General features: G+C 35.1%; 1 protein-coding gene across 2 annotated transcripts in view; it reads left to right on the top strand.

The window, feature by feature from the left end:
* Nucleotides 1–24,931, top strand: part of VPS13B (vacuolar protein sorting 13 homolog B) — a 425,569-nt gene that overhangs the window by 27,532 nt on the left and 373,106 nt on the right. The window contains exons 4-8 of one of the 2 annotated variants that reach the window (XM_064647722.1): nt 12,880–13,000; nt 16,488–16,655; nt 17,797–17,978; nt 21,504–21,678; nt 23,821–24,083. In XM_064647722.1, coding sequence (XP_064503792.1) covers nt 12,880–13,000; nt 16,488–16,655; nt 17,797–17,978; nt 21,504–21,678; nt 23,821–24,083 — 909 coding nt within the window. Of the gene's footprint in view, nt 1–12,876; nt 13,001–16,487; nt 16,656–17,796; nt 17,979–21,503; nt 21,679–23,820; nt 24,084–24,931 lie in introns of both variants that reach the window. The other variant, XM_064647715.1, reaches the window with a different exon arrangement.

The following is a 24,931-nucleotide window of genomic DNA, read 5'->3' as shown; positions in this document are numbered from 1 at the left end:
GCAATATTCAGTGGTGAATATTGGAGGAAATAATTATTGAAGAAGCTTCCTACCATTCTGAATGAATAGTATTTTAACACCAGCAGGAGCTTTTTGATCATCGAATCTCATTTTCTTATAAGAAGGTGTCTATAAATTGAACTAATTTTCCCTGATCTTTGGGTTTACTATAAATCAGTTTCTTCTGTGGGCTAAAATATGACACCCAAAAAATTAGTTTGGTGCCTGAAAGCATTTCTTGGGTACACTTATGAAGGATTTTTTAAAACTTAATCAGGATGTTTGTGGGCTAAGCAGCCCTAGGAAACTGAGTATATTCTTGCACACTTGCAAGTACATTGAAACTGCAACTCTCTAATTGTATTTTAAATTAATTTTGATCTATTTTTTCTATTTAAACTACATTTGTTCATCTTAATGCTTGTTGGGGTATGGGATAGCTTAAAAAAAGACTACATGTGAATAGAAAAAGGCTGTTCATAATTTCATACAAATTCTTACCTATGCGTAAGCGTGCCTATGTGCTTCCACAAAGGGAACAGGATTAGGATGAAGTTTTAACTTCCAGATCATGTATCTAAAATATACAAAGTCACAATGTAGGGAGCACAGTAGTGTGTTTAAAAATATGAATATTTAGATATCACTGCGTGACTATGTTAAAAGGCTCCTATCAGTAAGATGCACTTCCACAATCATGTCCTGTGGTAACTTCCTTGATATCCAGTGTATTGTCTATTTGAATGTTTTATTGCACCTTACAAACTGATTTTGAGGCTCACATGGACAAAAAAGGACTATTTAAGCACCCAATGCTTCACTATTTTTTCAGAATGAAGTAGAGGTGTGTGGTTCTTTGCATCCTGGCTTCTCTGCCAGGAAATTTGGAAATAACTGTACCAGCCTGTAAACTGTATGAAAGTTAGATGCATTTCTTTCTTATGAACTGTAAAGCAAATACTTAATCTCTGTGCATTGAATCACAAACTTGTGTTCCTCCCCAACAGTAAGTCTCAAGAATCAGTTGACCATTTCAGAAAGAAGCATTGCTCAAACTGATGTATTTTAGAGCGTTACGTTTCCAGAGCACTTTAACGATATCTATGTATCAGTACTTTATCTTGAACAAACATAGTTTTTAAAATGCTATTTGGACATATATTTTAATGATATGTAAGATGTGTTCAGAAGTGATAGTTGCAGTGTCCAGCTTTGTTCAGCCTACTTGGTGAGATGCGGGGTAAAAATTTTTGGTCCACAGACAGTTTGAGGGAGAAGGAGAGAGAGGAGAGTATTGAGAAGACCTGTCTGGAAAGAATAAGAGGAGAGTGTCTGTGTGTGTATTCTGGATTCATGAGTGGGCTACGTTCTGTGCCACAGGAGGGTGCTAAAGTGTGAACCCAATCCCTGGGTGATAATCCAATCCCATGGGTGGATAATTCTGGATTGTCATAGTCCTTAAATTATTGGTATTATCTAAAATTCACAGAAGGACTTATTTGTAAAGTGAGGGATTTGCCTTCTGACTAATGAAATTATCTGTTGCAACTGCTCTTCAGGAGTGCAGATAAAATGTATCACTCAAGGAAAGGTCACTTCCTTTGGTATGAATGCAGTTGCCCTTAGATGAATTTTTAGTATTGTGGGTAGTATGCTTTAGGTTAGTTTTTGAAGATGTTGAAGCTATTCACCATCCCAACCAATATATACCATGTAAAATAAGTGTTAGTGAAACCTGAATGAGTTGATGACTTAATAGTGTGTTAACTGTGATTACTCATGTCAAACTTAAAGAACACATTTTGCAGTGTAAACTAATAGATAAAAACCTAATGAATTATAGATTTAAGGGAATATTTTTTTGAGTTTAGCTTTAAATATATTTCTTGGCTGATGTTATTTAGTAGTTTTGGTACAGATGTTGTTCCATGTTTTGATTTGAAATAAGATACAGTACTTTCTTCTTCCACAGTAAATGCTCCCTGAGCTTTCCTTCTTGGCATTATATGAGATTAGAGGATGTTTCCATGCTTTTAACTTTCCTACATGCGTATTTTTTCCCCAAGTTGTTTTCAATCTTATTTCTCCATCCTGTTGTCCAGTTTTGAATATCTTGTTGTTGCACGTGGCTGGAGTTGCAGTTGAGCATAAATAGAAACAGTCCTGTCTTGACAACTCCTTTCAGAATATTTATATGTTTGTTCCCTTGGGCACTCAACTTCCTTTCTTCCTGACACTCACTTTCCTACCTCGTTTTAAACTTGTACTCATTCTTTCATTGCAAATTAGACCAAGGATAAAAGTTATTTTCCATTCAAAATGATTGGCATGGATTTGGAAGAAGGTGTCTTGCTCTTAATTTGATATTAGAAAACATTCCTTCTGAATTGTTAGTACTAAGGAAGATATATTTGAATTCTCAATGTTTAAAGTTTTGTAAGGAAGTAGGTGATGTGCACATGATGTTCACTGGAAAGAATAACAAATGCTGGATCCTTATAAAAAGTCCTTACTACCTGAGAGGAGGCATGCTATTTTAAACTAACCAATGTGATAAAAATTTACATGGTACATTGTAATTACAGACATCTTTTGTAAAACTTTGCAGCATTTATAGTGTAGTGTTGACAGCCACACTTGTCTTAATATATAGCATTCCGTCGGTTTTGTGTAATAGACTGCTGACTATTTTAGAAGATAAATTACTGTTTATTTAGGTTTAAGTTAATGTTTCAAAAGCTTTCTTACTTAAAAAGCAGTACATTATAAATAGCAATAAGTTCTTTAAAATGGTGTACACATCGGACTGACAATTGCAAAGAAAAGGCTGATTATAAGTAGAAAACATTTAATGTACATGTTTTGAGTAAGTTGCTCCTATGTGTACTTTTTTACATTGATTAACCAGGGAGTTTTTGCAGCCATTCAGCCAGCTGTGTAGTTTAGTCCATTAGTTTTAAATATTGTTATTTAGATAAGATGTAATTGATAAACCACATTTGGTGAAAATCGTTCTTCCCCATGATGGTGTCTGAAGTTAACTTAAAGAGAAAGAATACAAATAAAGTACAAATTTTTGGGAGAGTTGTTACAAACACACTAGAGCTAATAATGTGTACTTGAAAGTTTAAAGACAAAGACTTTGAGAAAATCATCATATTGTTTTTACGGAAGTTTTGCTTGAGACAACAAAATAGTGAAGCTCTCGACTAACTTGGCTTCTGTGTTTAGAATTTATCAGCTGGAAAGTAAGAAAACTGTGTAAATTAGGACAAATGATGTTTCAGAGAGGTGTATGGAAATCTGTAAAGTATACTCACCCAGATTTTAATTGGTTAAAGCTATTTGAGTATCATTCATACATAGCATTAATAATACAACTTTATAGTACTACATGTATGTTCATAGAATGCATGAAAAGCATACTGCATTAGAGGAACTATTGGAAATAAGTTAAGAAATGAAGTTTTGTTTTAACATAGAACTAAAAAATCCATTACTATTTTTTTTTAGAGATTGTGCTCAGTTTTTAAAAAGGGGAAGGATTTTTTATTAGTATCATGTTGACATTCCAATCTCCTTTGTATTGTATGCTGAGATCTTAATTTTTCTTTAATGAAATGCCCATACTTCTGAATTTGAAGAATGCAGTGAAAGCTGCAGAGAGTTTTTCTTGCTGTGTCTGTGGCTGAGAAATCTTTCCTAATTGAACTTTCCTGTACTGGCAAAAATATCCTGAGAACTACTGTTCCCAGCTTGGGAAGAATTCCCTGGTGTGAGTTCTGTGGACAATGGACACAAGCTCAAATTTGTCTTGGACCTATCTTGGACAGTAACTAAGGAAGAAAGGATTGCTATACTGACATCTCTCACCCAATGCTTTTCAGTTGTGTTGGGTTTTAAGCTTGATATCTTAAGGAAACAGATGTGCATGACTTCATCATTCAGTCTTGTCTTCTTCTTCTTTTGCACTGCCCCATGAAATTTTGAACCTACTGGCTAGTTTCAAACAATTTTGATGAAGAATTAGTCATTAAGGATAACCCCTACACTTGTGAAAATCAGTAGCAGCTGGAGAGACCCTAGTGGATATATTCCTCCTTCTGACATGGGCATGTATAATCCATTGCCATTTCATTGCCTTCTTTGCTCTCTTTCCACCCCCAGCAGCTGACAAAAGCCAAGCACTACCCAAATGATGCTCAGCACTGAAAAGAATCTGCTTGGATAACAAGTTCTCCCGGCAAAGCTTTTTGCCTCAGGCCTTTCACTGTTATATGTCAGAAGTTTATTGTGATGATGGAAATTTGAGAGCTGAGGATTACTCAATTTGCTGGGGCCCTGCTGTAGGTCTGCTGTTCAGTAGTGTTTGGGATTAGTAGGAAATTTGGTCTGGACAGTATTCTGCCTTCCTCTGAAGGAAGCGGGTGGCAAGGTTATGTTGTAATAAAAATTATTACTACATCCTCGGCAGGTGCTTGGTGAAGGAAATTCTTGCACATGAGGTCTGGCTTTCTAATAAAATCCAGTAGGAAACGTGCTAGGGGAAAGTACCCCTAAATAAAGTTTGAAATGGAGCTGCAACTACAACTCACCAGAACTGTGGGGGCAAACAAATACCCTCAATAATCTACTAGCAAAAAGGAAAGTGATATCTTGGTGAAGTGTGGTGCCAGCTGAAATAGAACTGGAGACTAGTGCTAGCCCTCTGGCAGGTGGAACAAAGGAGAGTGACCTGAATGGACCAAACTTTTGCTAATGGTTCCCAGGTGTCATTTAATGAATAAGCAATATAATTGAGCCACGCTTGCAATGGTGTTTCGATGTTATGGTGAACAGTGCAGGAACATACTTGATAAATCCTAGAGAAGTAGTGCTCAGCTATTCTCAGTATTTCAAGGAACTTATAACAAGGATGAGAGTATGTCCAGTCTTTGGTACAGTGTCTTCCAAAATAGCACACAGAGAAATGTGAATTGGCTTAAATACTGTTTCTGTACACAGAAGAAACACAGCATTGTAAGAAAAATGTTTGTTGCAGTGTTGACCAGTTCAGTAGCTGGACCTGTCCATGGATGAGATGCTCCTAAAGCAGCCTCCAAACTGTACGTTTAGCTGGATGACAGCGAACAGTCAAACTGGTCTGGAGTTTTCATGTATGGAGATAAGCTGTTTCAACTTGAAATACATGTCCTAGTTTTTCAGATGTACTTTTTAAGAGATTTTTAAAGTAGGTATCAGTTCTTTTGTCACTCTTAATTTTATTAGATTTGCTTGTTTCTGAACACAAGTTGGAAAAGAGAATAAAAATGTGGCAGGCCACTTCTCCTTTCTTAGGTTTGCAGTCTGTTCTTCTGAGTTTACTTCCTGTAACTCTTTCTTTCCTTCCAGTCCTTCAGGGTAAATTGTCTCAGGCTCAGGGAATATGTGGGGCAGAAGAACCCATTTTGACTCATATCATCAGCTTGGCTGAAGGAGCTTACCTAGTACTAGTTTTTCTGCTCTGTCTCTCCTCCTGATTTTTCTTTTCAGGTCACGCTGGTGTGAGAGTTGCTGAGTTAAAATTCTGTGCACTGTGAGTTTTATGGAACACACATTTCCATAACTGTGGAATTGCCTTTTGTATCCCTTCCTTTTGTATCCCTTTTTTTTTTTTTTTTTTTTTTTTTTTTGGCTTCGAGAGCTCTTATCATAGATCAGGACTTCACTATGTTTGGTTTTAACACAGAATAATGTTAAAGAATTACCATGTCCCCACCCATATCCCCCCTACTAAAGCACTGCCCAAGCTTTCTGTAACATGAGAAAGAATGACATCTTAAAAAAGCTTATCCTAGGAGAAATTGCAGAAGAGCCATTTTGAAATGTTTATTTCTATTAAAAAGCACTTACATCGTGGTAGGTGGCCTCATAATTTTTTAAAACCTCAATAAATGTATCAGACTTTACTAGATGATCAGTTAACAGTTTATAACTGTCTTTCTACAATAGAAGGAAGATATTTGTACAATTCCCCTCAAAAAGACTTGCAGAGTCATTTTATTTGTTAATCTGTCTCAGGTATTGAGAAATTTGGGTATATTTCTGAGAATCATTTAGTGAGAACAGCCTGTTTTATTTATCTTTGGCTCTATGACCTTATCACCATAGGCTTTCAGACTCTTGATAGCTCCCTTTCTTGTAAACAGAGGAATGTTCCTTTCAAATACCTTGCATAATCAGCTAATCGAAACAGTAGCAACATCCCAGGGAGATGCTGTTGCCCAGAAATCAATAGGCCAATGGCACACGTGTTGCCATATCAGTGCAACAGATTTCCTGCAAAGCTTATTGGCTTATCTTTGGGACTGCTGTGGCAGCTTTTTAGCCTGTCCACAGCTTTCATGTGGATTTTTAACTCGTACATGTATTTCAGAGCATGGTGTGCTATGCTGATGTAGAATTAACAAAACATGGCTTATTATAACGCTGGGAGGTGGATGTAACCTCCTAATCTAATGCAAGTATCTTCAGTGTGTCTTGTAGGTCATCACTGCTAGTTGTTTCTTTTAATTTAACATCAGCTGAGATCATATACAAGAGGCAAATGGAGGCTAACACCTTGTTAACTTATTTGTTGATTGCTCCAACTTGTCTGTTATGCTTAACCAACCTTAACCCTTGTTTATTTGCCCCACCCTCTGCACCTCTGCCCCAAAATTCCTTCGTATTTCTTCTTTGTGGTCTGGTACATAATATTAATTAATATTTTTATTAATATTAATTCATTTAATAAATTATTAAATTAATGAAAAAAATTTGACATCTTTCTACATGAAATAGTACTGAAAAAAATTTTAGCAGGAAAAAAAACCTTCCATCATGTTTGCATCTGCCATAAAGACAGCATTTAATCTCTGAACACTCAGTCTGAGGTATATGATTTGCCAATTTGAAAAGATTTAAAATTGAGTTTTGTAACAGTGAAAAAAAATAAACAGTCCTGAAAAGCCTTTTGAAGGTACAAGAAGTGTATGTGTAGGACCTATAGATACAATTTCTATATATAATACAGAACTCCTTAATTATTCTACAAAATTGTAATACAGCCTGATTTGGCTAAGTCATCTTCAATATATTATACTGTCACAGTTTTTAAATATACATATATTTACATAATTTTAATGTGCATTACACTATTAAATCACACCTTACAAAAGATGTCACATTTTGGTCACTGGATTTTCTCTGTTTCAGTGTTGTTATGCTTCTAGTTTTTTATTCATTAGAAAAAATAATTAAATTAATTTTCTATTTCTGTACTAATTTCTAAGTAACACTTAACCTGTGCTAGCCAGCAGCGGTGTTGTGAGGTTAGAAGTGTAATATGAATCAATTTGTCTATTTCTGTATAATGCATATTGGCAATTTTATAGCAGTGGAAAAGAATCAGATATCTTTCTGAAAACAAGCTCTTGATAGTGCTTACCATTTCAGTGAAACTTGTGTATTTTAAAGGTATTATTTTTAAAAACTTGCTGCAGGGCTTAGCCATCAAAGTGCTGAATAGTTCCAAAGACTGAGACTCTACCATCTCTTTGGGCAATACTGGATACCCCTCCCAACGAAAAAGTGCTTTCCCTGTTTGGAGTTGCATGTGTTTCAGATTTGTCAGGGTGTACCATGAAAAGATGAGTGGCAACAGACTTCGTCTGGCTCCCTCTTCCCAGTACTCTCTCAGTAGGTAGCTGCAGACAGCAGTAGGATCTCCCTTCTCCAGGCTGAGCAACCCTAATTTATCTCAATCTCCCCTGAGGGAGAGTACAAGAGGCTGCTCCTGTGCCCTAACCACCATGGTGGTCCCGCATTGGATTTGCTTCTGATATGTCTTGGAGAGCCCTAGACTGGGTGCAGTATTCCATACAATGTCTCACAAGGAGCTAAGAGAGGAGAAGAGTTGTGCCCTTGGCTTCACCATTGCTAGTACAGCCCAGCACACAGTTGGCCTTTGCAGGAAGGGCACACTGCTGACCCACGCAGCTTGCTGTCCCATGGGACACTTGGATTGTTTTCTGCAAAGCTGCTTTCTAGCAGTTTGGCTCTTAGTCTGCATTTCCAGAGTACCATCATCCTGGGTGCCCCAGCACTTAGTGTTTGAATCTGGACTTCACTGAGTTCCTGACAGCCCATTTCTTCAACCTCTGAAGGACCCTATCGATAGCAGCCCTGCCCACCAGTGCATTGGCTCCTCCCCCTAGGCTGGTAATATCCACAGCCTTGCTGAGGGTGTGCTCTATCCCATCTTCCAGGTCTTTAATATGGGTGTTAAACACCATGGACATGGTACTAATCCGTGAAGGATGCCACAAGTAACAAGCCATCAGCTGGACTTTGGAGCCCTGATCACAACCATTTGAGCCCAGTGGTCCAGCCACTTTCTCACTGAACTTATCTCCCACTATCCAGTTGATACCTCACCAATCTGCAAATAAGGTCTGTGCAGGACACTGTGTCAAAGCCCTTCCTAAAATTAACACATTCTGAATATGACTTTTAATCTTGCCACCAGCAGAGAACTGTGCCATATAAGCAGAGTGGGAAATGAGTTCTCTTCCAATTTTTCATCTTGTAGTTTAAGATATGCTTTACAGAAAGAGAAGTAGCTGTCTTTTACTGACTTTAGAAGGATATTAAGCTTCTTCTTTCAGAAATGATAAAGGATCAGAAAAAGCAAATTTTGTAGAGGAAGAGAAAAAATGGGGATGGACAGCTCTGCAAGTTCTTGCAGTAGGTGAATTATGATCAGTTTGGGTTTTAAAATCTTAATTCATAATTTTCATTGTTTTTAGACATTTTTCTGGGTGGCTTTTAAAGAATTCAGTTTTCTTTATCTCTAACGTGATTTGATGAAAGCAGAGGGATAATATTTGTATAAATAGCTAACTGATCTCCAAGAGAAAACATTGTTTTCCCATAAAGCATGCTTATGAGGCATTTTGGCGATCTTGCACATTGAATAAGATTTGTGTGTTTTGAAAAGAGAGTGTTTTGAAAACAGAATAGTGAATGAAGATTATAGACAGTTATTAGGAAGGATCATAATAAATGTCATCTGTTATGTGTTCTGGTGTTGTCAATTGTAATCTACTCTAAACCTTGCAATAATTTTATATTGCAGAAGAAAATTGATAGAGGAATTTGCATGTAACTTTACTAGCCTAGGTGTCTTTAGGATGTTACTTATGACTGTCATAGTTTTGGAAGTAATTATAGTGCTCTGTAAAAACATTTCAGCTGAGTACCTGATCTGACACATTTGTCAAAAGCAAAAAAGGAGCCTGGTTGTGCAAAATTGTTTTTGTCATATTTGCATAACAGCACCCAAAACCAGGCCCTCATGTTCGAATGTAAGTGTTCTAGGCTTTGCTTATGATACAAGCTAGTGGGAAAAGATATTTTTGTAAATGAGTTATCTTATTTAAAAATCATCTCTCTAGATATATCATTAGTATTTTTAGTTTTCCACTGTTGTGACTGTTGTTTGGAATCGCTCTCATTAATGCTAAAATGAATGGGCATTTATCAAATCTCATACCATAACTATAGTTATGACCACTTAAAGAATGTAACTCCCTTCCCTCCATCAGTATGATTTTGACTTCAACTTTTAAATGTTTGTCACCTGGTGTAAGGTGGATTTATGGGAGTGCAGTAGTTTTAGTGCCTTTTGGCTGGGTGTTTCTGATGACATCACTATGATCTAGACACAGCGTGTGACTCTAGTTGGTTCCAGTGTTAAATAGTTTCATAATTATGCTAGTTTTGGCAGTTTCCTTGGAACTTTCCCCATCTCTTTAATGAACATGTTTTACTTCTGGGCTTATGAGGGAGCCACATGTTTGAGAAATTAATAGCGTGCTCTTGAAGTTAACATTGAGCAGAGGCATGCAGATACAGAAAGCTTTTGGATATATGTGTGCTTAGGAATGTAGTTTTTATAAGTTCATGGCCATTCTTATCATCTTCCAGTAATTGAAGAATATATTTGGCTTACAAAGTATCAGTAACTGTTGCGAAAAATGGTGTGTGTTCAAGCTCAAAAAACCCAAAAACAACCCATGCAGCTCTAAAATATTTTTGATAATTGCGTAATGTAAAGAAATGAATGGGTGTAATCTCAGATATAAAAAAACACCCTTTTTTCAAATGTTAGGTTGAATTCTTCTTAAACGTAGGTATATTCTGTTACTTCATATGGATTAAGTCACATAGGTATATTTCTGAGATAAATTTGTTTTGTGTTTTGACACCATCTTGGAACATGTACATTTTTGCTTTTGTTTAGGTCCAACTTGCTGTAAATGATTTCCATCCGTTTTCCATCACAACGGACTTGTAGCTCAGGGAAATAAAAAAGCTTATTGTATTTAATGAATTTATAGGTTGAGATTTGAGACTTTCTTTCAAAATTAACTCTATTTGAGTGTTCTCTGCCCCTTTCCTTTAAAAAAACCAACCCACCCCCAATGTGCTAGTATTTATTCCTAGCTTTCTGAGTGGTAAAAACTTAAGCTGCTCTTACTTAATCTTTTTCCATAATACTCAAAAATGTTGCATAGATTTTACGTGAAGTTTTGAGAAGATGCATCAAACATAGTAGTAGCAGTACATAGATGGAAAAGTTAAACTTAAATGTAATCAGGCTTGATACAGTTAATGCTTGAAAAAAAGAATGCCTTCCTCATCTCCTTGCCTCTCCTTTTCTTTTTCTTGTAGTTGACATAAATATTAAAAGTCAAGCGTAATGTGATCCTATCTGATCAGGTCATTAAATTGTCGCAGCACAACAATATGTATAATCCAGGAGTGAGCTCAGGAAAGAAGGAAATGTGCTAATTGAGGTGTTTGGTCACTCCGACATGTTGGGATTGCTGCAAGTTTAAGCCATAAGTATGGTGACTCATCTGAAAAAATATTTTCACATCATATGCAAACTGGTTTCCAAGAAAGAGTATAGTTAAAAGTTATTTAAAAAATTTTAGCTTAAAAGTATGTGATCTAAGTTTTCTCAGTAAACTGGAGAGGAAGGTGGATTGAGCTTCACTAATTACAAGATATACATGTTGATGAAGAGGCTTCCATCACCCCGGGCTTAAAGCAAGAGCTTCGAGTTTTCATTAGGTCAGGTATGCCATGAAGAGAGAGGTGGCTTTCTTGTGAAATAGCCCCATAGTTTGAAGTTTTGAGGGAGTCTTCAGGAGACTCTCATTCCTTGGTGAAAAGTACCAGAAGTTCATCAGAGAGGAGAAAACAACAAAACAAACAAATTCCCTATAAACAGAATGGATGCTAAATGCTCATTTAGATTTTTTTATGCATTGGAATGAAACAGTTCTGTATGACTTCAATGGCCAAATAACCATAAATTAAAAACCATCTATAGTTATTAATAACTGGAAAATCTCAAATTCTTTATGGTAGCTCATCCTTCTTTTAGAAACTATCATCTACCCCTCTAATATGTGAATGTCTGTCTTACGTAATTGCTCCAAATAAATTCAAGCTTCTATCTTCATCTTGTTTTTTTCTGAGACTAAGATTGTATTGCTCTTTTTTCTTTTTCTTAATGAAATGGTATTTCCACTTTATCAGAGAATTTCTGTGTTTTGTTGTTCTAAATACGGAGTGGAAGGGAAAAAAAATCTCTTCAATTACTTTTGAAGTTGTAAGCTTGTGTTTAAAATGTATCATTACATGTAACTTAATTTTGTTTTTTCTTTTTTTTTTTAAATGAAAAAAAACCCCTAAATCAAAAAGCAAGTACTGTGAAGATTCCATTTTGTAATTTCTCTGAGATTATTAAAAATACCAGGCAGCATGCAGGGAAACACATGATCTGTCCTGTACAAAAACTCAGCACAGTTTAATCTGTTTGCTTTTCTATATTTAGAGGACTTAAGAATATTGCAGCTTAGTACTGTGGTACTTGACATTTGTTCCCCAAACCATCTTTTTGTGAACACACTGTGTGAGCTGAGTAGTGCCATGACCCAGAAGGCATTTTGCATTGCAAAAGACTACATCTATCAAATAAGTAATTTGGCTTGGGTCAAAAGTTGTGTTTGCATCCTCTTTAGCCCGTTCTTTTAATACATTTACAAGAATATTTGTATTACCTCTCTTGGCTTTCTTGCACTTGAGCCCTGTAGTTAAACTGTCATTCTGGAATGTAATGGGAATACTGGTGGTGTATTTAAAATCCTTGATTCAGCTAATTAAGATTTTCCTGTGTCTGTGAATTTAATCTTGTAAGGCTTATATCACATTCTCTAATTATGAACCATGTTTCTGCTTTTGAATTCCTGAACTAGAATAAAGTATATAAAAGCTCAAGATGAGCAGGTGCCCTCAGCTCATATATCTTTCTTGGGGTCATGTTTTACTATTATAGAAGTCTACAAAAATGTTTTGCCTTATGAATCAGCTTCACTTAGTGGTATTAGGAAGGACATGCCTGACATCTTAGAACCATCTGAGGTGGTTTCATGAGTAGGCATGTAAGCTCAGACAATTAGGTAGTTTCTCATATTTGTTTCAGTAGTCTGCAAGGCTCAGTCTCTGTTTGAAGGAATGTTTCAGCAGAAATGCAGCAAGATGAAATGTGTTCAATTGAAATTAATATTTAAATGACTGGTTTCTTTTTTAAACAAAAGTTGGTGAAGGTATTAATTATGAAAATTTTTTTATGTTATCCAGCTAATTTTATATTAATTTCTGTATTACAGGGTTGAATTGATGGAAAAACAGTAACAGAAGTTCCTGAATCTTGACCAAGTTGTTTTCCTCACAGTTATTTTCTTTCTGTTTGGTTGACACAGCTGCTTTCTTTTCCTCTAGCAGGAAGACCACGAAAGCTGTGGTTCCAGTTCAACAAATCGCAGTACCACGGAAAGCATGAAATCAGCAGTAAAACCACGACGAGTTCAGCAGTCTGCTTCTCCTGACCCTGATTTGCCTCCAGGTAATCCATAATTTCAGAAGCTGGTTTGTATTTGAGTTGTAGAAAATACCTGAAGTTCATTCAGATGTCTGCAGTGTTTAAGTTAGATTATTATATTTTTGTCTACCTATAAATCACATAAAGGTCAGTGATGTACTTGTATGTTAGAAAATAGAACAATCACAAAATCACAATAAAATATGGTTTAATGCTGATAACTTTTCTTTCCATTTTATCGAATTCTTAAATTTACAAAACTCATTTATAGTGCAAGGTGGCACCATAAAATGGCTTGAGTTGGAAGGGACCTTAAAGATCATCTAGTTCCAACTCTCCTGCCATGAGCAGGGGCACCTTCCACTAGACCAGGTTGCTCAAAGCCCCATCCAACCTGGCCTTGAACAAAACTTCTGTGGGCAGCCTGTTTCAGTGCCTCACCATACTCATAGTAAAGAGTTTCTTCCTAATATCTGATCTAAACCTGCCCCCTTTCAGTTTAAACCATTACCCCTTGTCCTGTCAGTATATGCACTTGTCAAAAGTCCCTCTCCAGCTTTAGTAGACTCCCTTTATGTACTGGAAGGCTGATTTAAGGTCTCCCTGGACCCTTCTCTTTCCCAGGTTGAACAACCCAAACTCTATCAGCCTGTTTTATTCATGTTTTTTATTGAGTCTTGTATCTACTGGTAGAAATTTTCACCAATTTTTTTTCCCATTTGTGGAATTTGGATGTTGAACTTGGAGATATTTTATGATATAAAAATGTCTAAGGAATTATGTCTCTGATTTCTGTTGCCTCTGCCTTTGGATATGAGCTGTTGTTCTGTGCAGAAAAATGAAATTGGAGAGTACTAGAATGAATTGCATTTTGCCTTCTTGGGGCATGTAATTTTAGATGAGTAAAAGACATGACATAACAGTTTTGCGTTAGGCTTTTTTGCTGTCTTTTGTTACCTGAAAATTTATGCTTGACTTGAATCAAAAGACAACATTGAAATTTAGTGTGTAGAATATTGTATACTACAGGGTATCATCTTGCTTTGGAATGAGTACTTGAGGAGACAGATCTGGAGGCTCTTTTAGGGCTTTGAGATGCAATAAACTCCAGTGGCTTGGAATTGCAGGATGCCATTTCCTACCATGGACAGCGCTTCAGCTCTGGCTGCTCCTTGGCATTTGGTTCTTTGGGTCACACCTGCAAACCACAGAAGTCAAAGGCTTGCCAAAAATTCGATGATTATATTGCCTCCAGCGACATTTTTAGGATTTTTGTACATTAATTCCTGTCTGGCAAAGTTCTCGAAGTACAGTTGGCTTTGGTTTTGTGTGGACAAATAACACTATTTAGTATAGAGCTTATGTGGTGAAAACTCCTAAGCTTCAATGTGCACATCCTGCATTTTAGTAAGATTTTGAGCCCTTTAGTTCTACAGTATTCTCAGAGATGAAGCTAGGCATAGTTTAGCTAAAAATGTAGCTTTGGTAACAATAGACCACTGCTAAACTTAAGTTATTTAGGAGTGACCAATCTGATAATATCAACTCTCTGACTATAGAGCTACAATGTTTTTGGAATGTTGGATCTGAAACTGCATTTCTAGCTCTTAGTGCACGGTGCAGCCTCCTGGGTTCTGGATAATTCGGAAAAAACTTACTTGTGGATTTCGTATGACACTTCAGAAAAGAATTTAGCTGTACAGATTTCCTGGTGTTTTTAGTCACTTACTGTAGAAAACCTATATTTTAGTGCAGAGTTGCTCATAATCTTATTTTTAAAAATTACAGGAGTAATAAGCAACCTCTACTTGCATTTTTCCCACTTGTATTTAAAACAAAGCCCTTTAAAAAAAAACCAAACCAAAAAAAAAAAAAAAAAAAAAAACCAACAAACTCTTTATTATACATGAGCTTGCTGATGTTTTTATTAATTTTTTTTGAATAGGAAGGATTGCAATTTCTTAAAAGACTGGAAGGTGTTCAAGAATTTGCCTTTTTTCCTTCTGTGATGCTGGGTTTGTAATGCTTTTGTCATCCCCATCAGGAAAATGTATATTAGATTGACTTTGAAAGACCCTTGAAAGCAAGAAAGTTGAAAAAACTTTGGGCCCATGGAGTGATAACTTCACTTTTTTCAATGAAATTAGTAGCTTGCTTTAAAATCATAGTTAAATACCTGGTTATAATTTTATAGTTGGTAGTTAAATAGTCTGCAAAATATTTCTATGGTGAAATTAAGAAAAGGAACTAAATGCTTTGCACTGGCTTCTACTTACATACAGGTCAGTTTACATCACTCTAGTGATGAATATGGGTCTCTTATGCCTCTTAATTATTGAAATAATACATCTGGTTTTCTGAATTCATATAACTTGAAAACATTATCATATACTCTGAGGTGAAAAGTAATATTTGAGTGTGAAAACAATGAATAACTACAAAAAGCAGAGTAGAAGTAGCAACTTCAGTCTTTTCCTACTTACCTCACAATATTTTGATGTTCAATTTAGTTTTTTATTTGAGTTAAAATTGTTGATACAAATGAGTCATATTTAATGCAAGTTTCAGAAAACTACCCTTGAAGCCTGTGGGATTTAAGCCTGTATAATTAACTGGTTTTTTTCAGCATAGTTACCAAACTATAACTCTGTAGTGTGTATTAAATGTATTTTAGATGCAGGTAATGTTATAAACATAGAAATTTTAAGGCTCACTTTTTTCCAGCGCAAATTAGTTACCTCCACACTTAGATTCAGTATACATAAAAGACAAAAATATGGGTAGCATTTATTTCTTTATGATATTGGTAAAATATGAGTGTATACCACACCCTGTGAATTCCCAGATGAGATTATTTTTCCAATCACATTATGTCTGAAAAAATGTAAATGGCTTTGTTCCCAAGAGGCTTCAGTGCAGGTGCTTGCTAGTGGCGTTGTTGACAGAAATTGGTTTTGATATACCTCGCAGGGGTATTACTGAACAAGATGTGGATGTATCAGCTTTTAGAAGGGGAAAAAGTAGTAGGCATATTAATGTTTAGGCATCTTGTAAAAAACTGTGAGGGAGCAGATAGACATAACATGAAAAGTAATGTAGCAACTGGTGTTCACTTTTCCAAACCTATTTCTAAATATCTTTCAAGTAAAAAAGTAATTGCTGTTACAATTCTTTGTCTACAATAATCCATAGTGTTCTATTTTCTTAATCAGTTTGGAAGTTAATTAGTCTCTTATGCTCTATTGTATTCACAGTATTTACAACTTTTTTATACTGTCTTGCATTTCTAGGATACTGGTTGACTTAACAGCTGCACAGAATGTTAAAGAGTTTTGTGTGATTTTTTTGATAAATAAAAGACAATGTTACTTAGTTTGTATAAATTTTGACTTTTAAAATAAAAGAGTACAGGTTGAAAATAATGAATACATGGAAATAATTGAATTTATTACTAAATGAGTTTGGTATCATATCTTCCTTATCACTCCCAATATTTTGCTTTATTTTATAGGTTATGTTCAGAGTTTGATTAGGCGTGTTGTAAACAATGTCAACATCGTGATCAACAATCTCATATTAAAGTATGTGGAGGATGATATTGTTCTCTCAGTCAATATCACTTCTGCAGAATGCTATACAGTGGATGAGTTTTGGGATCGAGCATTTATGGACATTTCTGGTGAGCAGATAGTTTTTGATTATATGTATCACTGTGGAGGCATTCTTAAATTCATATAGAAATTTGCAAGTCTCATCAAAACAGCTCTTTATATCAGAAGTAAAATAATTTCTGCCTGTTTTCATTTTTAATCAGTTTTTCCCTGGTCCTTACCTTGATTCTGAAAAGCCAATTATGCTAATATAGATTGATTCTTAATGCATACTTGTATGATCACACATAATTACATTAGACATGTTGCAGTCCTCTGCTCATGCTTGCCGTCCTTTGAGGGTATTTCATTCTGTGCTTGCTGCTGGTGGTGAGTGCACAGGCAAGCAGTTTCTATTTTTGTGAACGAACAGTAGCATATTAAGGCATTTCATTGCCCTTGTTTGTGATGATCTTAAAACTCTAAACTGGCTGGAGAGGCAGTAAAACGCGCTGCACTGTAGTGAGCACGACATACCAATTGCAAGACACGATACATGTCGCTTCATGTTTTCAGGGGTAAAGGGAAACAACTTCTGATTTTTGTTTTGGTCTTCAGTATTTCAATGTTTCAGTCCTTGAATTGTCAGCATTCACCTCTATGTTTAGCTACTCTTATTGACATTTGGTAGAAGTGGAGTTGTAGTGCGGTAAGAGTACTAAGATCACACAGAAGATTTCGGGGGGTAGATTGGGGAATTCAATTAATGTTTTCCTGGACATATTGTTTTTGGTCTGGCTAAAATAATTATAAATTAATATGACAAAATTACAAAATATGTTCCATGTTAAGATCACTGTAATAGCTCTCGTTTGTTTGGGAAGGTTCAAAAGAAAACTTTGGGGGAAAACATGCAAAGTTATTTGTGGGAGAATAACGAGAACGATATTTATTGCTCTTATGCTTCCACATGAAACAGTACTCTTATAGAAAGATCTAAGGTACAGCGAAGGGGTGAAAATTTTAATTGGGTGTAACTAATTTGTCCTCACTTCTTGCGCGTTCAGCAGAAAAAGTCTGTGACACATTAATCATATAAGCAAGTACTTTGCTGCTGATTTAAATAATGACCAAATAAGAATCTTGTATTGATTTCTTTTAGTTAAGAAGCTGTATGCACAATTTTTCTTATGCAATATATTTTTTTAACCTATACACTTCTTTTAAAAGCCACCGATCTGGTACTGAGAAAGATGATCAACTTTTCTGACTGCACAGTATGTCTTGATAAGAGAAATGCTAGTGGTAAAATTGAATTTTACCAGGAACCTCTGCTGTACAAATGCTCCTTCAGAACTCGTCTGCATTTCACTTATGATAACCTCAACTCCAAAATGCCATCTATTATTAAAGTAGGTATCCAAAATAATGTTTTTTGCTTCTCACTTGTGAGTTTTGAGATTTTTTAAAAGATACTTAGAAATTTTAAGTAGTATGAAAAGCTTATGCTGTTGGTTTTTGCTAAAGGAATTTTTAATTGTGTTTTGTTCATATGATGCAATTAGTTTATCTACAGTAACAGTATGTAAATAAGGAAGTTATGTTCTCTAATATTTCCTTTTTTCCTTGGACTTTAAAAAAAGCACAATTGTAAGGTGCAGTCTGTGCCAGACTGAAGCCAGTTGTGTTCTCCAAGGTGTCTGCAATCAGATGGAAAGGATTTTTTGCCTCAAGTTATTGTTTCAAGTGTAGCGCAAACTCTGACGAACAAGAAGAAACTCGGGTGTATTAACACTGTGCAGTGAACCACGTGAACTGGATTTGGGAGTCAAACAGCTCCTTGTGAGCGGGGGTGTGATGCTGTACACAGATATCTGACACTAGGTGACATCTTTACGGTTCACAGTGCAGAAACAAAACACTGAGTTGATGGGGAGACTAAGCTACCTCACACTCCTATTTTTTTTTCTGCTCTGAATAGTCACAAATTTAACGTTCATCTCTCCTCCTTCCCGCTCTCAAAGAATATCAATGGTGCCCACTTAATTAGCTGAGAAGTTTTTTAAATTAGGAAAAATACAGTGTCAATAAAAATTAATCTCTGTATGTATGCACTGCAAAATAGTAGATTTTGAGATCAGTTTTGATGGGCATTTCTCAAGAATATAATTTAGAAGTGTCAGTCTTTTAGTTCATATGATTCAGGAAGTCCTACTGTGAATTTGAGGTTGGGAGTTAATCTTATCTGGTTTGCCAAATGCCCCTGTTTGTTCTGTGTGCTGTACATCTCTATGCCTTTGGTTACTTTGAGCAAATTTGAAGATTTGTAGATATGGTAATGACCAGATGAGTATTTATCCAGCTAAGAATAATCACAAAATGTTGCATAGAATGCCTGGTGGTACACATGTTTGCAGAAGCTTCCTTTTTTCATATGTGTGTCTTGATTTATACAAAGACTGATTCTTCATACTGGAAAGAAAAACTTTTATTTACTTTCTTCTTTATTCAGAGAGATGTGTAGCAATTTTGGAATTTTGCTTATTTGAGTTTTATAAATAAGTAGTTGTGTATTCAATGTTAGTAGGACTTTTAACTATGTGCCTTAACTTTGGAATCTGTGTGAACTCCAGTGATAATAAGGAATCATTATATGATTATCCTATATGCTATGTTTGCAGAGCGAAAGTTTATGGCCAAATTACAAGTTTCTGACAACCTGACAGCACACTTTAATGTAAATGCTGACAGTCTTCCATATACTTTGAAATTACAGAGTTGTAAAAATGATGATTGTTATTATTTTATTACTTACAGTTTTTTAGAGGATATTGGACTAAATAAAACTCATACTAAAATGCACAGTGATGGTACTAATTTAATTAAATTTGATTTAAACTTTTTTGGTCATCTTTGTTGGCCATTTATTGCTTCTGCCCTTTTTTAAGGCATATGTCAGTTTGTTAAAAGATGTCTTTTTTTTTTTTTTTTACACTTTGATTTTGGTTTTGGCTATGTTGCAAATAGTTTACTTAACACTTTTCTTTTTTCATTTGTTCTTTTTTTTCTCTTCCTTTTTCTTCAATCTTTAAACATAAAACTGTTATTAAAATATTCAGAAATTTGTACAATTAAAATATTAGACATATGATACTAGATTAATATTTAAGTGAAGTAATAATTGTTTATTATGATCCATAGAATAATGTCTAAAGATAATTATTTTTAAATCTTTATTCTGTTTTAATATTTCACTGCCATACCATTATGCAACAATTAGATCTACAAATCTGCTGACCCATGCAAATTTGGATTTGGTAACTTTCTGAATGGTTTTATGCATGGAGATTGTGCATTGTGGGTCATCAGGTTGCAGCATTTTAAAGAGACTCTTTAAAATATTTAGCTAATCAGTGGAAATAGCTGTTTTCTTACAATTGAAGTAAAAGGAGCTGTTATCAGTAAATACAACAGCTTCATTAGTGGTATTAATATAAGGACGCTTAAAACTTTTTAAAAGTGTCTGCTGGAAATATTACTGCACCTTCAGTGTGTATGAAGGGTGGGTTAGTGAAGGACAGTGGTTTGTTTCCCAGCTCAAGACAAAAGCCAGCAGCACTCAATCTTTCTCCAAATCTGTGAAGATCTTTGTAATGAGATCTTTTATTCTATGTCTTGTTCACTTAGTAAAGGATGTGTGATTTTCAGTCTTGAGAGAAAACTTTGTAGGTGCTAAAACATTTTTGGTAACCTGCATAATTTTGATTACTGTGTCCATTGCAATGTTTTGGCCAAACTAATCTTAATGACTTTTATTGGAGTTAAGACTTCTCAAAGGAGGATGATTCTTAAATACTTGGGTATGTATTTGTATGCTTTTAAACTAGGAACACTAAGCTCCTATTTTCAGTTTTAGAATGCAAATAGTGTAAGTGGGTGAGAATGACAAAACACATGTAAAATGATTAGAGTTGAAAGCTTTTTTTCCTGTTGTTTTTGTAAAAACCATCACAAGATGAGGCAACTGTGAGACAGATGAGCTGATTTGCACTGGCGATGTCAGTCCTGCCTCCGTCTATTTGTAGCAGCACTGACATTTGTCTGACCTGTCAGTCATCTAAGTCCACTCACTGTGTTGACAGAAAGCTAACTTGACAGGAAGAAATAAATAGTTTCCTGCCAGTTTTAGGAAGATGAGTGAATCAGCTGAGGAGCAACTGAGTTCCACTGACCATGTAAGAGCAGGATCATGATGGGAGGATAGTACCATACAAGACGTCATGGAGTGTAATGTAATTTCAATGAAGCTACTCTATAATTATCTCCATTGCCTACAATGCTCTCTAGTGTTCCTGTTCTCAACTATGACATATGCCTTTTGTGACTTTAAAAAGGCTTCTGGCAAAATAATCCTTTTTACTTCTTCCAAACAGTTTCTTCCAGATAGTTATTTTTAACTTATCCTTCCTGTTGTTCTTCTGCACAGAAAAGGTTTGTGCACTTACAATAGTGTTTGGAGTGGGAAAGAATCAAAATGAAAGACCATGTATATTAAACCCAGTATATCTAGTGTTTCCTTAGCATGCAGAGATTTTTATGAAAAATGAAAATAAAAGTTCAATCAGATGCACTTAAGTCACTTATGTTTAAGAAACGTTTTCAGCAACAATTGTAAAAAAACCCAAATAAATAAATGTTTATATATGTAAAATATGTTACACTTGACATTTCAACCTGAAGGTCTCTTGTGTGGCAACCTAAAGAGTGTATGTTTTTGTTGTTGTTTGCACCTCTTTGCCTTGTGTTGTACTGCAGCTTTCGGTTTTGGAAATCAGAATGCCAATACCAAAACTATATGGAGTTGTATGGTTTAAAAGCCAATGTTACTGATCACAGAGCTTTGTTATTATTTGCTTTTGTTCTCTTTCATGTTATAGATTCACACATTAGTTGAAAGTTTGAAACTTTCAATCTCTGATCAGCAGCTTCCTATGTTTATACGTATAATGCAGCTTGGGATTGCTCTGTATTATGGAGAAATAGGCAGCTTCAAAGATGGGGAAAGTGAAGATTTGATTTGCCACACTAAAGATATGTTGGGAAATATCACAGGTAAATACAACTTCTACTTTTTAAGAAGCAGTGTTTAAAACATGAATTTCTTTGCTTTTTGCAAATATAAATGCCCAAGTCTAGTCCTTATCAAGTATCTCTGCAGTTTGCAGTTTGTTAGAAGCAATTCATTGTGCTGGGTAAGTATTTAGTACTCTTAACATTCTTTCATATAGGTTCCATAAAGAGTTCTGGTGGTCCTGACTAAACTGAGGTTAAACAGGATCCAAAAAGACCATTTTGGGAGTTGTGACACAGTAGGGTACTTTGACTTTACCTGTCACTATATCACGCAACAAAGCACCTGTCCATAAGCAAGTTCGAAACTGGCAGCAGCCACATTTGTACTAAATAAGAGAAAAGCCAGAGTGTGTCATCTTTCTTTGGAAATTGTTATTGACAATAGATATATCAGAACTTGTTCTAAACATCAAAGTACTGCTTTGCACTATGTTTTCAATAGTTCTGTCCATTTACATTGTCTGGTCTTGTTTGCTTTTTTATTTTCATACAACATGTATTCCCTCTTCTACATGTTTCTTCATAATGATTATTGTGGTTTTAATTTAGTGACAGAAAATACGTATAGCTTCCTCCTTCTGTTTTCTGTCTCACAGCATATACATAGAGCAGGTAAACTAAAATGGTGCTGTCTTATTTTAATGACTTCCATGAAATTTATAGTCCAAACTATTATCTGGCATTTTTTACTGTTGCCTCTGTGTGTGCTGGAGCAAGAGGTAAGCTAAATGGTGGCTTAATTTTATGGCTGTGTAGACTAAATGTTATGCATGACCCAGGTCCTAGCCCTCTTTTTTTTTTTTTTTTGTCAGACCTTCTGCCATTTCTTCTGTGCTTGCCAATAGCAGTCTACACTAAACTACTTGAGTCATCCTTCATATCAATTCTTTTTCCTTCTATATCTGACAGTTGTGCCTCTTGGCTTTTTCCAAGATTTTATGTGCACCTCTTCTGTATTTCCTGTGTTTCAAGATTTACATTTGGATTGAAATCTGATCTCTAAGACTGTTTTGTGAAGAGAGCAGGAAGAAAGATTGCACTGCCCTTGTGGGTGAAGGTGTCCTGGCCTCTAAGCATGTGCACAGAATTCTCACAAGTGTTTTTTTATTACACTTTCTTCCATTATGCAAGTATAAATAACGAGAGTAAAAGACTAAAGACTAATTAGACTAAAGATTGAAAGGTCTAAAATTTGTAAGAGTGGGATCTCTGAGTTTAACAAGAAGTAAACAGAAATAGAATATGCCTATTTCTGTTCTCAGTTAAATGATACAATAAACATAATATTTTTCTCCTAAAGGAACAGTACTGCATCCTGTACTACCTATAGTAATTCTGAAGTAGTTAATAGCCCTTGGGAGTCCCGTAAGAGTGGTGATAAATCCAGATAGAAGATATTTATGCTCTTAGTACACCCATCTGGGTCATGAATCTTAGACTTGAATCCTTGGGGAAATCCTTGTTTTGTTCTGTATGCTATCTCTAATTTTTTTCTCAGAAGAATTAACGTTTGGACTTTTGACTCACAGATGGCATACCAGCTTTTTTGGGCAGGTTAAACCTATATCTTTGAATACTTGAAAAGCTGAGTTAAACAAAGGAGGTTTTCAGCCTTAAATTTTGGATGTTAATTTTTGTGCTGTGTTTACATTTTTCTTATTATCACTGTTGCAATTGAAGTCCTTTTTTTTCATTTTAAAATTGGAAGCTATGAGATCGTAACATAGCATAATTTCTGTAAAGTGTAATTAATCTTTTTAATTTTTTTTAATTAATTAAAGTAAGGTTTAATTTACAACTTTAGAAGGTCTTTAATGGAAGAGATCTTGAAAGCTTGTGGTATAAATGAAAAATTCTGGCCTCACTGCAAATATACTAAAACTACTGCAGAGATCCTTAATATCATTTAGAGGAAAATGTTAATGAAACAAACAAGTGTTTGGAGACTTATATTTAGTAATTTAAAATTTCTACTTGTTTTCTGTCATTATAAACCGAGTATCAGTGAATGCTATGTGTAATACTGTCCTGGATAAATTTCATATACTGAAAATTTGAACTTAATAAATAAACTTTCAAGCTTACTTGCTCTGAAATTTAAATTGGTTTTTGTTTCAAAAGGTGCAGAAGATGAAACAAGCTCAATAATGCAATATCCGACACAGTATCAAGATCCTTATTTGCATCAAGATGATGACCAGCAACAAGGATGGGTATCTTGGGCTTGGTCTTTTGTCCCTGCCATTGTAAGTTATGATGATGAAGAGAATGATTCTAGTGGAATTGACGATGGAACAATGTTACATCAGCAGAAATCTCAGTCCCTAAAGGATCCTATTATTTCAGTTGGGTTTTACTGTACGAAGGCAACAGTGACTTTTAAGGTAAGTATTTCTCTGTTTCATAAAGGATTCATTTGGCTTGTTGAGGAAGTGCATAAAGATTACCTGAGCATTTGCATACAGTTTGATTGGAGATGGGAAATGGTACATTAATGAATAACATGGAAAGTGAATGTTGAATGTTCCTCTTCTGTCATACTCTACTGAAAATTGCAATGTGAGCTGGTTTTGCCATTTCAGCCAATTTAATAATCTTAAAGGGAAACAACTTGCATTAATATTCTTTGATGGGAGAAGAATCTTAAAGGCTTTCTATGAATGTTTATTGAAGTATTCTATCCATGTAATGTGTAATATTTCTCTATAAAAAAGCTTTAGCTTCATAGAGATTGTGAATTTGAGGAATTGTTTAGGCTGTTCTTTTTTTAGACTATTGTGAGTAAAAGTATGATTTTAACTTGATAATGTTGAAATTATTTTCCATTTGTTGAAAGTGAATTGATCAAACAAAGGTTAAATAGTACATGTACTTTGAGCTATATACTGTATATGTAGAGAAAGATTTAAGTATTTTTTTGTAAACAAATTTCAAACTGGTTGCTGGCCTTCTCTCTATTCTTTTGTAAGCTTGCAGAAGGGAATATGGAGAGTCTGAATAAGATATTGAGATATACTGACAGAAATTAAAATTAAGGTTCTGAATTAGCAAAATACTTTTAACATGTGCCAAACTATATGCAAGCAATTTTATGTGCATAACTACACAAAGTGGCTCTTGGCTTTACAACTAAACATGTATTAAATCAAGGCCAGAACTTTGCCACAGAGTAACTGAGGCTGATTTTTATGACTTTGAGCCTTTCAGATGAACTGCAATACTTTCGTAGCTC

Source organism: Pseudopipra pipra, chromosome 1 (genome assembly GCF_036250125.1).
Source record: "Pseudopipra pipra isolate bDixPip1 chromosome 1, bDixPip1.hap1, whole genome shotgun sequence".
In the NCBI taxonomy this organism is placed as follows: Eukaryota; Metazoa; Chordata; class Aves; order Passeriformes; family Pipridae; genus Pseudopipra; species Pseudopipra pipra.
This window is presented reverse-complemented; position numbering and strand designations above follow the sequence as displayed.